Consider the following 11,425-nt stretch of genomic DNA (forward strand, 5'->3'; position numbering starts at 1 on the left):
CGCTTTTATTTATCTCTGTATGTTGCTACGTTTGAAGTAGAGCTTTTATCCTCGAAACGTCACCATGAGGTAGTAATTTAATAAATGTTCCCGAGAGCATCTGTACTTGTGTGCTGCAAATGTTTTTCCAGATGATGACTCAGATGTATTTTTGTCCTGCACTTAGGACTCATTACATGGATGTGCCTGCCTTTTGTATGTGTTTTGCAACTAGGGTTTTTGTTTGACTGTATATCTTTGAAGGATTATCACATATGTTACAGAAGTCAAGCCAATTTTATAGCCCAACAGCACATATTTGCCTCAAGGGGTTTTAGAGTCTGAACACCCTATACTCTGTCTGGATTGAAATAAGGCAAAACAAAATCTTGGAGAATGTGTTGCCAAAAAGACGAATTATGTAAAAAACAAGCCTGTAGCAGCTGTTGTTGCAAACTTTACTTTGCAACAAACCTTACAGAGTCTCAGAGAATATTAATAACATGGATAAAGTTAATTGATCTGCAAAGCATCTATCAATCGTATGTAAAGTCACAAAAGGGTCCAAACTGAGATTTCAGTGGAGGAGCAACACTTTTGTTTACAGTTAGATTATGTTTTTTTTGTGCTGTCGTTTTGTTTTGTTTGTATTTCTGCTCTGCTTAAGATGATTACAACTTATCCCCCTGCACTGAATCTTGTTTGTCGTGTTGGACTGCCCCTCCGTCTTCATCCACTCCTGTCACTTTTGCTTGTTTGCTGTTTCAAAAATAAAAGAAGGGAAGGAAAAAAAAGAAAAAGTTGTTTGCTCCATTGTCAATAATCCTTGTGTGTGGGTGTCGGTCTGTGTGTGACTGAGTGGGAGGTAGAAGAGGTAGCAGAAACCAGAGAGTGTCTTTGTCTGTGCAGTTCTTTGAAATCATTCTTATTTACTGCCGTGCCTCACGTTTGCTGATCATGTCGCGTCTGTTTATTTTTATTCCTGTGCACGTGCCTGTGTGTGCGTATGCATCCAAATGCATGTTTCCACGATTACAGTGTAAATCACCTGAAAATGTGGCACGCATGGTCACATTTGGAATCAATACACATTTGCAGAGCCGAGAGGAGCAGACATGCAGAATACATAAAAGGCCCGGTAACATAAAACGTCTTTCTTATCATGTGTATGCGTGCATGCTGCAGGATGATGATATCACACTTTTCTATTAATGTCTTGGTTATGTTCCATTGATTGCTTTGCTGCAGTGTAGAAATCTGCCATTAGGATGAACACCAATAAATTCTGCAAAAAAAAAACTATTTTCAAATGTTAAATGTTATCTAAAAGAGAAGCACTTGGGAATCCAAATAAAATACATTTCCAAGAATGATGCTATAAATCAATGAATATGTGACACTTAGATAAAAAATAAAAGATACCACCTCCATATATCTCCATTAAATGTGAAGCTACAGCTGCAGATGGGTAATTTACCTGACCATAAAGGTTGGAAACAGGGGGACGTGGCAAGTGTGACTCTTGGAATATGTGAGCTACAGAAGCTTTGGTTGTCTTTTTGTACTTAGGACAGATAAGAAGTACCCTCTTTTTTGAGTGTTTTGACTAACCTGTACTGGCTTTAGCTTCATATTCAACGGACAGATATGAGATCTCCCAATTTAACTCTAAGCAAAAATGCAAAATAAATGCCCCTTTAAACATTAAATAAACTGCAAACCTGACTGCATTCAGTGTTGGCTTCCCATTTCATTTGGTGGCAAAGAGATACTGGAGTTTGATATACAGTCCTGCTAATTAAAGGATTTCCAACCTCTCCTCAGGTAGTTTTGCTTTGGTAAACAATATCTGTTTTACTTAAAGTGGGCGAGCACGAATGATGCTGCTTTCAGCGTTTAGCGAGCACGGCGATAAAGCACCAGCAGGATTATTGTTCCCTCGTTGAAATGAGCATCTCCTCTTCCCTATCACAACTCTTTTACATCTCCACCACCATTGTCTGCCAGTTCTGTTTTCTCCATCTGTCTCCCACTACTTTGACCTCATCATACTTTCCCATTTTCTTATCTCGCAGCGTCTCTCTCTTCCACTCTCGATCAACCCCTTATTTTCTTCCTCTTTGCCATGCCTGCCTCAGTGTGTCCATCTGTCGTGCTAAACCAAGCGACTGATTGTATTTGAGGCTGTCAGTGAGGTAAATAATCCAGATACATGCTCTTGGGTTTGAGGATGGTGTGTGCATTGTGGGCAAAGAAGATGTTTTTTAGAGGGGAAGAAAAGAAGGCCGTGATTTTCTGGAAGGACAGATGGAGGCAGAAATGTAGTCTTCAAGTCAGTGGTTGGTGAGAGTCTCATCAGTCATTTTAAACATGAACATGTACACAGAAGGGAAAACACAACCACCTACAAGGAGGAAAATGTGTTGCCATTTCCATATTAATTGGGACATCCATTAAACTGATTGTGCGAGTATACATTTATGCACACAAACAGGATTGCATACTGATTCAGGTGCCCAAAAATAGCACCAGTGAAGATTTACATTACAACTGACACAGTTCCTACTCCCGTACCACATCTGCACATTACACATTTACCAGTAAAGTGTGGATTCATAAATGCCATCATTTCTTGCTGCTTGTACATTTCACACCTGATTCTTATCTTCTATATTTATCTGCCCCCATAAAACCCGTTTGTGGATGACTATGTCTTTGCATTGATTGCTGTGTGCCCCTGCAGTTTGACATGCAGCAGCTGTCTCTGGATGAGCTGAAGCAGGTGCTGTTCCACGCCTTCCGGGACCACCTGACAATGAAGGACATAGAGAACATCATCATCACAGAGGAGGAGAGCCTCAATGAAACCTCAGGGAACTGCCCTGAGTACGAGGGAGGTGAGGAAGCAGTTCACAATGGAAACTTTACTGTCATAAAAACCTGTGATATTTTAAGCAGCAGTCGAGTATCTGTTTACTGTGATTAATCAAACTGTCTGATGAAACAGTCAGAAATGTGACAAATATACGTATTAGCTTTTGTGCAGTCAGTTAGATGAGAAGATCAATATCATTGTCACGTCTGCGTGCTAAATATGGTGCAAGTGCCAAAAGGCAATTAGATTAGCTTTGCAAAAAGACTTGAAGCAGCCCGTTTCCAGATGTTTGAATTATAACCAGCATCTGCTGAATCTACACTGGGCAAAAAACATAAACACAGCATGCTAACGGGCTTTTCTAACTTAGAGAAAAAGTTCAAACACTTGGTTCTATTGGTGTTGTTGGAAAGAGCTTACATTTTTGTGCACAAAACGTTTTTGAGCTGTTAAAGCAGTGACAAATTCGCAACCATTGCGTTAATACACACTCAGGTCAGGTGTGGCTTTAAAGGACAATGATCAGATAGTGTGACCAGTACACAAACACTCCTTTGACCAGTGACTGCAACAGTCCACCTTAAAATGCAACTTTATTCAAATGACATAATTCCATAGATGGCAAGAGAAAGAGGAGAATGGGTTGTTGTCTGAACTCTCCACAACTGCACAATTTGTTGTCTAAGAAATCATTTCAGACAACACGGTACAACAGACAGTCCGCCACATGATGCTGGATGTGTCCAACAACATGGTCCTGTTCGACAAAATGTCTGTTAACGTCGCCAAGCCCATTCATACGTCCATTCTGTTGGAGAGAACAACAAGTACTTCTGTCCCTATGTTTAAAAGAATAGGTACAATCTGAGAAAATATTGTATGCTACGTTTATATTTTTGTTCAGTAATTTGTTATACGGTTCAAACAGGTCATTTTAGGTGTTCTTTGGCAAAAAGGGAAAAAAAAACAGTAGAGAACAAAGAGAGAGAGAAAAAAAAGAAAAAAACAAGGCACTGCTTCGAGTAAAATGTCTTCATTATATTGACATGTCCTAAATGGAGTAATAAAAAGACACCTGAGCGTAGTAACTTGTGCCTTTATAGGGCCATTGTGCAGAGGTCTGTATGGTGCATCCTGATGACTGTTTATGAGAGACAATCAGAGCTTCGAGAATAAGGACATCATCTCCTTGCATTGTAGTGAATAAACAGCAGAAGGAAAATGATGACCAGCTGGTATGAGATTGTCATATCTGTACAGGTTGTCATAGGTTAGACTTAATGAAAATTCATAAATTAACATAAGGGTTCCTACATCTAGTAGCCTGGTGTGTTGATTTCATGAAGTTACATTGCTGTTTTATAAAACAGCAATGTGACAAATACAAGTGAGATGCAAATGTTAACAGGGTTTTTCGTGCATAGAGGAATTTTGGTGCCTCCTAAAGAGATTTCAACCAGCACCAAACAAAAAACCCCAGTGCCGGATTGAAAAGAATTGAGAACCAGATATATTTATATGTATGTATTTTAACCAGTTTTGTTAATCTGTTTTGATTTACTCAAACAAAGTGGACATTTTTGTTTATTGAATGGTCAGAAATAACCACAAAAGGCATAGATTTATGACAAATGGGGATCAGACTCATTGCCTTTACTGCATGCAGACTTTCGTCCGCAGTCATCCCCCAAAACCCCATTTACAGTCAGGAAAACCCCCGATTGACTAGTGAGCCTTACAGCTACTGGTGAGCTGCACCAGGCTATTTTTTTTTTACCTCTGCTTCCAGTCTTTATGCTAAGCTAAGCTAACTGCCTCTGCTCTCGCTGTCATACGGATATGAGAGAGGTATCTCAACTGCAATAAAGTAAATAACCATATTTTACAACATATCAAACTACTCCTCTAATAATAACCTGTAAACAAATTCACAAATGTGTTGCTGCCCTGAGCAGTTGTTACTAAATGAATGTGTTGGTTAGAAGAGCAGAATACCATTTTAAGACAAGAGATACTGCAGAAGTAAATCGAGCTGGAAAACACTGAAGAATATGAGGGCAAGAAGAAAGAAAAGAAAAATGCAACCACATAGCAACAGGAGAGAACTTGCCCTCCAGTCTTTGCTCAATGAGAATAAAGTGGAAAAAACAAAGTGTGGTGCAGAGTGTGATAAAAAGAAAAGAAAAAAAAACACTTTTAAACACTCACTCATAAAAGTAACTTTCTAAGTTTTGCTTGGCAATATTCAAGGTGAAATCTTCAATTTTAAATCTTCTGCTATATCAACATGAAACCCCATCACAGAGGTTTCATCTATTCGTTGTTGGTCCTGATGGGAATGTCAAAGATACCTGAGGCCAATTCAAGACTGCAGATGATCAGATCTATTAATCTCAAGGTCATGCATCAATTTCTTTGAGTTCCTAGCCAGCATTGTGAGGTTTGATGGGCTGCTAATATTTGACTGCCTAACTGAAATACGAAACACACTTTTGGAACGCCAAGTTATTTTGCTTTAGGGAGAAGATTGAGACAAAAACCTAAACTTGACCTTGTGTAGCTACAGTACAGAGCTCAAAATTGCCTTTCTGCTGCGAAACATCCACCAAGTCAGAGTAGGACAAAGGTAAAGGCAGATCAAACGCGCTGGAAAAACTTGGAAAGTCTTAATGAATCCACTGGGTGCCGGCCTACAGTCTCGGCGAGACCTAAAAAGAGACAGCTGGGAGGAAATGGTGCAACTTAGCAGAGAAGGGACAGTGAAGGAGGAGATAAGAGGCTAAAGAAGGGATCAGGGAACTGCTGGCTTGGCACTCTCTTTCACTAAGTTTTTGGTGTTGAGGGAAGAGTGTACCATGGAGTTAGGGGGAGGAAAATGTAAAGCATAAAGATATAGAAAGAGTGAAAGTAGTCGAGGCAAGGATAAAGAACAGATGAAGAGGTATAGAGCCTTTGTACAGAACAGCTGTATCTTTTTCTCCATTTAGCCCTCTTCCCACATCCTCAACTTCCCTCTTTTATGGCTGCTTCTTTCCCGTCTTCTTCCTGTCCAGAGGGACCTCAGTGCCTTCACAGTTCCTCTTAGATCCACAATTCAGAGCTCTGACTTGATTTATTGATGCGGTGTGTGATTCTAACAAACTGAGACAAGGGGCTGACAGAGAGGAAACTTTGGGTTGTTCCTCTCGCTGCAAGGCCTGTTGGAGGACACATCTGTCTCTGCTCATCTCCCTCCTTCAGTCTCCAGAAAACGGGATAAAGGCCTTTCAACCCAAACTGATAGGTAGCAAACAAAAGTTCCACCTTGCTCCTCTTGTCTCTTTCTTTGTTTTTGCTGCGGCAGTATTGTAACCAGCGAGTGACGCTCACATATTCATTACTTTTACATTTGAAACATTTTCCCCTCATGATCTGGGTCACAGAAATAAACTGCAAAACACGGCAACTACAACTGTTAGCTGCTATTATATTCGGTTTGCTTGACTCAAAGAACGGATGCGTCCCTTGAGAACTAGGTTCAAATTCTGATATTTAAAATTTTTATGAAGGTACAACAGAAAAGACTTAAGAGAAAAATGTGTTTTTTGTTCATTCTTGAACACTATGTGTGACTAAACAATCTCAGCTCAAAGGTCCACTTAGAAGCATTACCAGAGCTTGTGACTGCATGTCACAGTCTTCACTCAGCTGGTAGTCCCAGTGGTTGTATCTCGACTGGAGATCTAACCCCTGTCATTGTTATGTAAATGGACTTATTGATCCTTCTGTGGCCGTCCACTGCCTCCTTCTTAATGTTGCATAAAATGTCAGTTTTTGACGATGTTATGTTGTAATTTATGCAGTAATAGTATTGAATTTCTACAAATAATAGGTCAATGTTTTTGTTTGATTACTTAATGTTTTAGTTAACATTTTGGTAAATGCAGTATGTTTTGTTATTGACATCTCTTACATCTGTGCACTAAATGAAATGAAGATAGTGCCAGCTGAGCTAACTTATAGGGATTTTGCCAAAATTTAATTGCGTATGGACGTATACGTAAAAGCAGCAAAACTTCAGCCCTCACCACATTTATCAAGGTATCAGATTTGGGATGTGCAAACATCTTCATCTGTGGCTGTTATCCCTCTGATGTATGTCCCTTTGGTGCAGTTTTGATTCAAATGTTCATTTGCATCATACTTACAGACACTGTCACCTTGAAGTCTCAGACAAACTGTGTGCACATTCTTTGTTTGCTACCACAGTGATGCAGCTGAACATTACTTTTTCTTGATTTCTTTTTAAACAAAATGTTGATATCTAATACAATTTGCTGCCATTTATAGATTATACAGTATTTCTATGGATTTTTACAGATTTTTCCACTGGGTGACGTATTTAAACATCTAAGGTGGTTGAGATATAAGCCTAAAAGGTGGAAGCTGAGAAATAACTGGTCTCTATTTGAAGAATCTGCATATCAAATCTGTGTATCAGATTTATGTAACACTTCACTAATTAACACAGTATATCTTATTTGTTTAATCCATGCAAAAACGAAAGCTTCTAAAGTACAATTAATGACCAAAGGGGGGGTGATTGGTGTTGCTATTGTTTTACCAGATGCAGTTACTTCTTAGAGTTTCTGCTGGTTGTGAACTCTGGGTGGAAATCATATTTTGTACAAATGAAATGAGTCAGATAGAAGTTGTTACTAAGTGAGCATTAAAGCCAATTCATGCTTTCTGCGTTCATGCGTCCGCCACCTTATGTGTAATGTAAATTCCATCATTCTCTTAAGTCAGCAAGGGTCCACTTGGATCTCTCTGCAGACGTTCAAATGCAGACCAGAACACACTGCATGTGAGCTGACTACAGATGCACTAGGAAAACAATTGGTGCTTAAAACAAATGGTTGTTTTGAGGAGAGGCTGTGCGAGGAGATTCTCCTTCATCCTCACCTTTATTATTCTTCATTAAAGGGTTGTAAAGGAAATAGTTGTTGTCCGACTTCGGAGGTACTTTGTCACACCTGCCCAAACACAGTGAGAAGTTGTAAAGTCTTCACGAATCCTGTGCTTTTTCCCTCCTCTGTGCCCAACACACCGTGTGAATAATCACACTCATACAATCTGTAACCAGCTGCTATATCCTCCTGTGAAAAGTACAAAATCACAGCCTTTTAGAAGAATCCACCATGTTTTTCTGTGTTCACTGTGAGGGGCAATGGGACTGTCTGCGTAGCAAACTGTAATGTACCTGTTGTGGTATGAAAAGAACTACGTGCAACTCTGCTGTCCACTTTCAAAGTCAACATCAGTCTGTGCACACGGACATGGAAAGCATGAATTGGTCCTTAGAGATTCTAGCAGGAAGCGCCAACTGCATATGTGACATATCCCACTGGTCTGTGGACTACCATTTTAAAACCTTGAATTTGATATTTTGGCCATTGCCATCTTGGTTTTTGACACCAGACGTGACCAGCAAGGTGGATCCGACTGAGAGGACACCACAGACATCCATAGTCACACCCTGAAGCATAACCTGCTTATTAGTCTATTTTACTCTGTGTGGAACTATAATTTTACAAGTGAACATCAAGCTGTATTGACAAAGATTTGAAACTATCAACTGAGGCCATAAACTCATTAGACAGATGTTTACAGAGGTAATAAATCGACTGACAAGTAGAGTAACTGAATCGAAGACTTCTACACAACCTGACTTATTTTTGTAACCAGAGGATTCTCCTCCTGCTGGCCGTTATACAGAATGCTTCACTTTTCAGACCTGGAGGCTATGTCCATCTCGGTGCACAGATGTGAGAGTGGTATTGAGTTTCTTGTCTAATTCACTGCAACAAGAAGTACACTGAAGTCCATAAGTGATTCAGTTAATCAACTATTTACAATCACAATAACACTCTTGTTTCTTCTTTTCTCTCTCACTCCTCTCAGTACATCCTAAGAAGAAGAATCGGCAGACGTGTGTCAGAAAAAGTCTGATCTGCGCCTTCGCTATGGCTTTCATCATCAGTGTCATGCTCATCGCAGCCAATCAGATGCTGCGGAACGGCATGGAGTAACCAATTGCACTGTGAGCATGGGGAGTGGACAGAACAGCCATGACCTCACATCTTGTCTTTGCAGCCAAAGCTGGACCAGCCACAACCCCAGCACTTCTCGAAACAATCAGTTGAGTTTTTTTGTTTTGTTTTTAAGTTTACTTTGAACCTACCTTATATTAAAAAAAACAAAAAAAACAAAAAAAAAACCCAAAAAACAATGTGAGTGATATGAAGAGAGGCGTATTTGTTTTGCTTTGAAGATGTCACCAATGTAGAGTTACAGGACTTATTGATCGTAAGGAACCTGAACTGCAAACAAATTATGTTTTTATATATATCTTGAGATTGAATAGAGGGTTTTATTTTGCTGTTTTCGAGACCAAGACCGCCCTTTAAACTTGATTTTCTAATTACCGAAAAATGTTTATCAGGTGCTTTGAGCCATTCCTAATTTCCAAAACAAACAACGGTTATTATGGACAAGTGCATATATTTTCCCTCTAGAAGTTGCATCGAATGTGAAGTGGGCGAACGTCGGACGCGGCTTAAACGCATAGTGATCGCATCTCATATGTCACGTGTAAACATCGCGTCTTATCCTCAAGCTCAGTCTCCTAGTCTTGGGACTCATGAAATCTTAATGTGTATCTACAAGAAGCACAACTCAATACTCAGTGAGGGACCACAAGCTGAACCGCTATCACCACTCCTCAGTACTGTTTGATTGATGGACTGGTCATGCGACACTTGTGTGGCATGTAAAAGACTGCATTGTCTGCATACATAATGTAAGCTCAGGCTGTCTGAGAGGTGTATAATATATGAAGAGAAATCAGACAAGCTACGGTTTGGATATATGACAGGAGCAGACTGAGATAAATTACAATGTTTTTCGTTGTGCGCTGGGAGAAAATGTTTCAGCTCAGCATCACATCGTAATACTGCCCAGCTGTGGTAAACATACACCACACAAAAGCATGCCAGTATATACACTGCCATACTAAACATCTCTCAAAGTCCAGTTTCCCATCGATTTCACTGTATATATAGTGTTATTAGCTTGTGTAATGTATTATTCCTCTCAAAAGCAGAATGTATAAAGGATAGAAACTAGTGAGCTATATCAGGGATATACAGTAGAGCTGTGACATACTGTTGATACAGCTGTTTTCTTGGAAAAGGTTGCTTTCTAGTGGTTAAAATGTGAACTACAGCTTGAACAGCCATGTTTACACGGTGTTCACGAGTGAAGAACAACACCATTGAGTTTGAGCTCTGATATTTGTCGTGTCAGTGTTGCAGGGGCAGTTTGGTCTGTATTGGTGACCTTTCACTATTTTTAATGGCAAAACCAAGACTATAACTTTTCCATCACCCAAACTCTGTCATCGCACTCGTAGCTCAGGATCGGTTGGAAAGCGACTGCTGCAGTACCTGTAGCAGTTTCTGGGGTCATCGCTGCGTTTTATGGTTCAGACCTAATAGCACTACAATTTTATAAAGGATGGAAATGTTTGTAAAAGACCTTGTAGGAGTTTGCAATCATGCTCCTCTTCGTTTTTTTTTTTTAATGGAGCCAGCCGAGGTTGAACATCTCAATGACACCACAGATTAAGTTTGAGGGTGAAGAGAGGGTATTTTATGTGGGCGTAGGGCTGGGCAATAAAGAAATGTCATTGTTTATCTACTGACATTGGAATAGTTATGGTTTCATATTCGGCAAAAGTTTTCCAAAATTCTGTTGCATTCCAAGCAAACTCTCAAGTTTTGAAGAACACACTGTAGAATTAAGTAGAACCCAGTTACAGCAAGAACAGTTTCTATTATTTTACATGTGATTATTGTGTGATGTTAATAGATGTTGTCTTAATATTCTGATCAATATTGTGATTTTTCTTTCAACCAAATCGCCCAGCCCTATGTCAATGTAGCTCTGTGTTGGTGTTCATTAACCCTGATTGCAGCATTATTTGCCATATGTGTGAATTCCTGAATTGCACGGTGCTCCTCTTGGACATTCTTGGACTGGAGACTGGTTCGTTCCTGTTATGACCTTGGAGCGATTATTTTGTTCTCTTGTTTTATGCCTGGGTGGATGAAAAGAAGGCTAGATATTTCTATCAAACAAATGTGAAACCACAAAATTGTATTGCCAGAGTTGGACAAAATCTAAAGAAGGCAAGAGAGGGAGAGGGCTTTCTTTTAAAATAAAAAAAAAATAGCTTTGTAAGATCAAGTATCACAGCAAAAATGTATAATACTGTAAATCAGTATGCATGTTGTTGTTTAGATTTTCATGTCTTTGAAAGACAGGGAATCCAATTAATCTTTCTTTGTGGTGGCACAGCCTTGGTTTCAATGTAGGTATGTATGTACTACTGTCACATATTTGACTTTCCAATTTATACTGTAATAGCCATTTTTCTAGTTTCTACCAGCTATTAATCAAATCAGAGTGCAGAAGAGGGCATTTTCATAAATATGCAAATACAAGGTCACATCATCATCATCTCTGTTT

At 39.5% G+C, this 11,425-nt stretch overlaps 1 protein-coding gene across 1 annotated transcript in view; it reads left to right on the plus strand.

The window, feature by feature from the left end:
* The window catches only part of caln2 (calneuron 2), a 24,908-nt gene extending 15,983 nt beyond the window's left edge, over positions 1-8,925 (plus strand). Inside the window, exons 4-5 of the mRNA XM_008299397.1 lie at positions 2,723-2,876; positions 8,798-8,925. Coding sequence (XP_008297619.1) covers positions 2,723-2,876; positions 8,798-8,925 — 282 coding nt within the window. The remainder of the gene's footprint in view (positions 1-2,722; positions 2,877-8,797) is intronic.
* The last annotated feature ends 2,500 nt before the right edge of the window (positions 8,926-11,425 follow it).

Source organism: Stegastes partitus, unplaced genomic scaffold (assembly GCF_000690725.1).
Source record: "Stegastes partitus isolate 25-593 unplaced genomic scaffold, Stegastes_partitus-1.0.2 Scaffold1411, whole genome shotgun sequence".
NCBI classification, from domain to species: Eukaryota; Metazoa; Chordata; class Actinopteri; family Pomacentridae; genus Stegastes; species Stegastes partitus.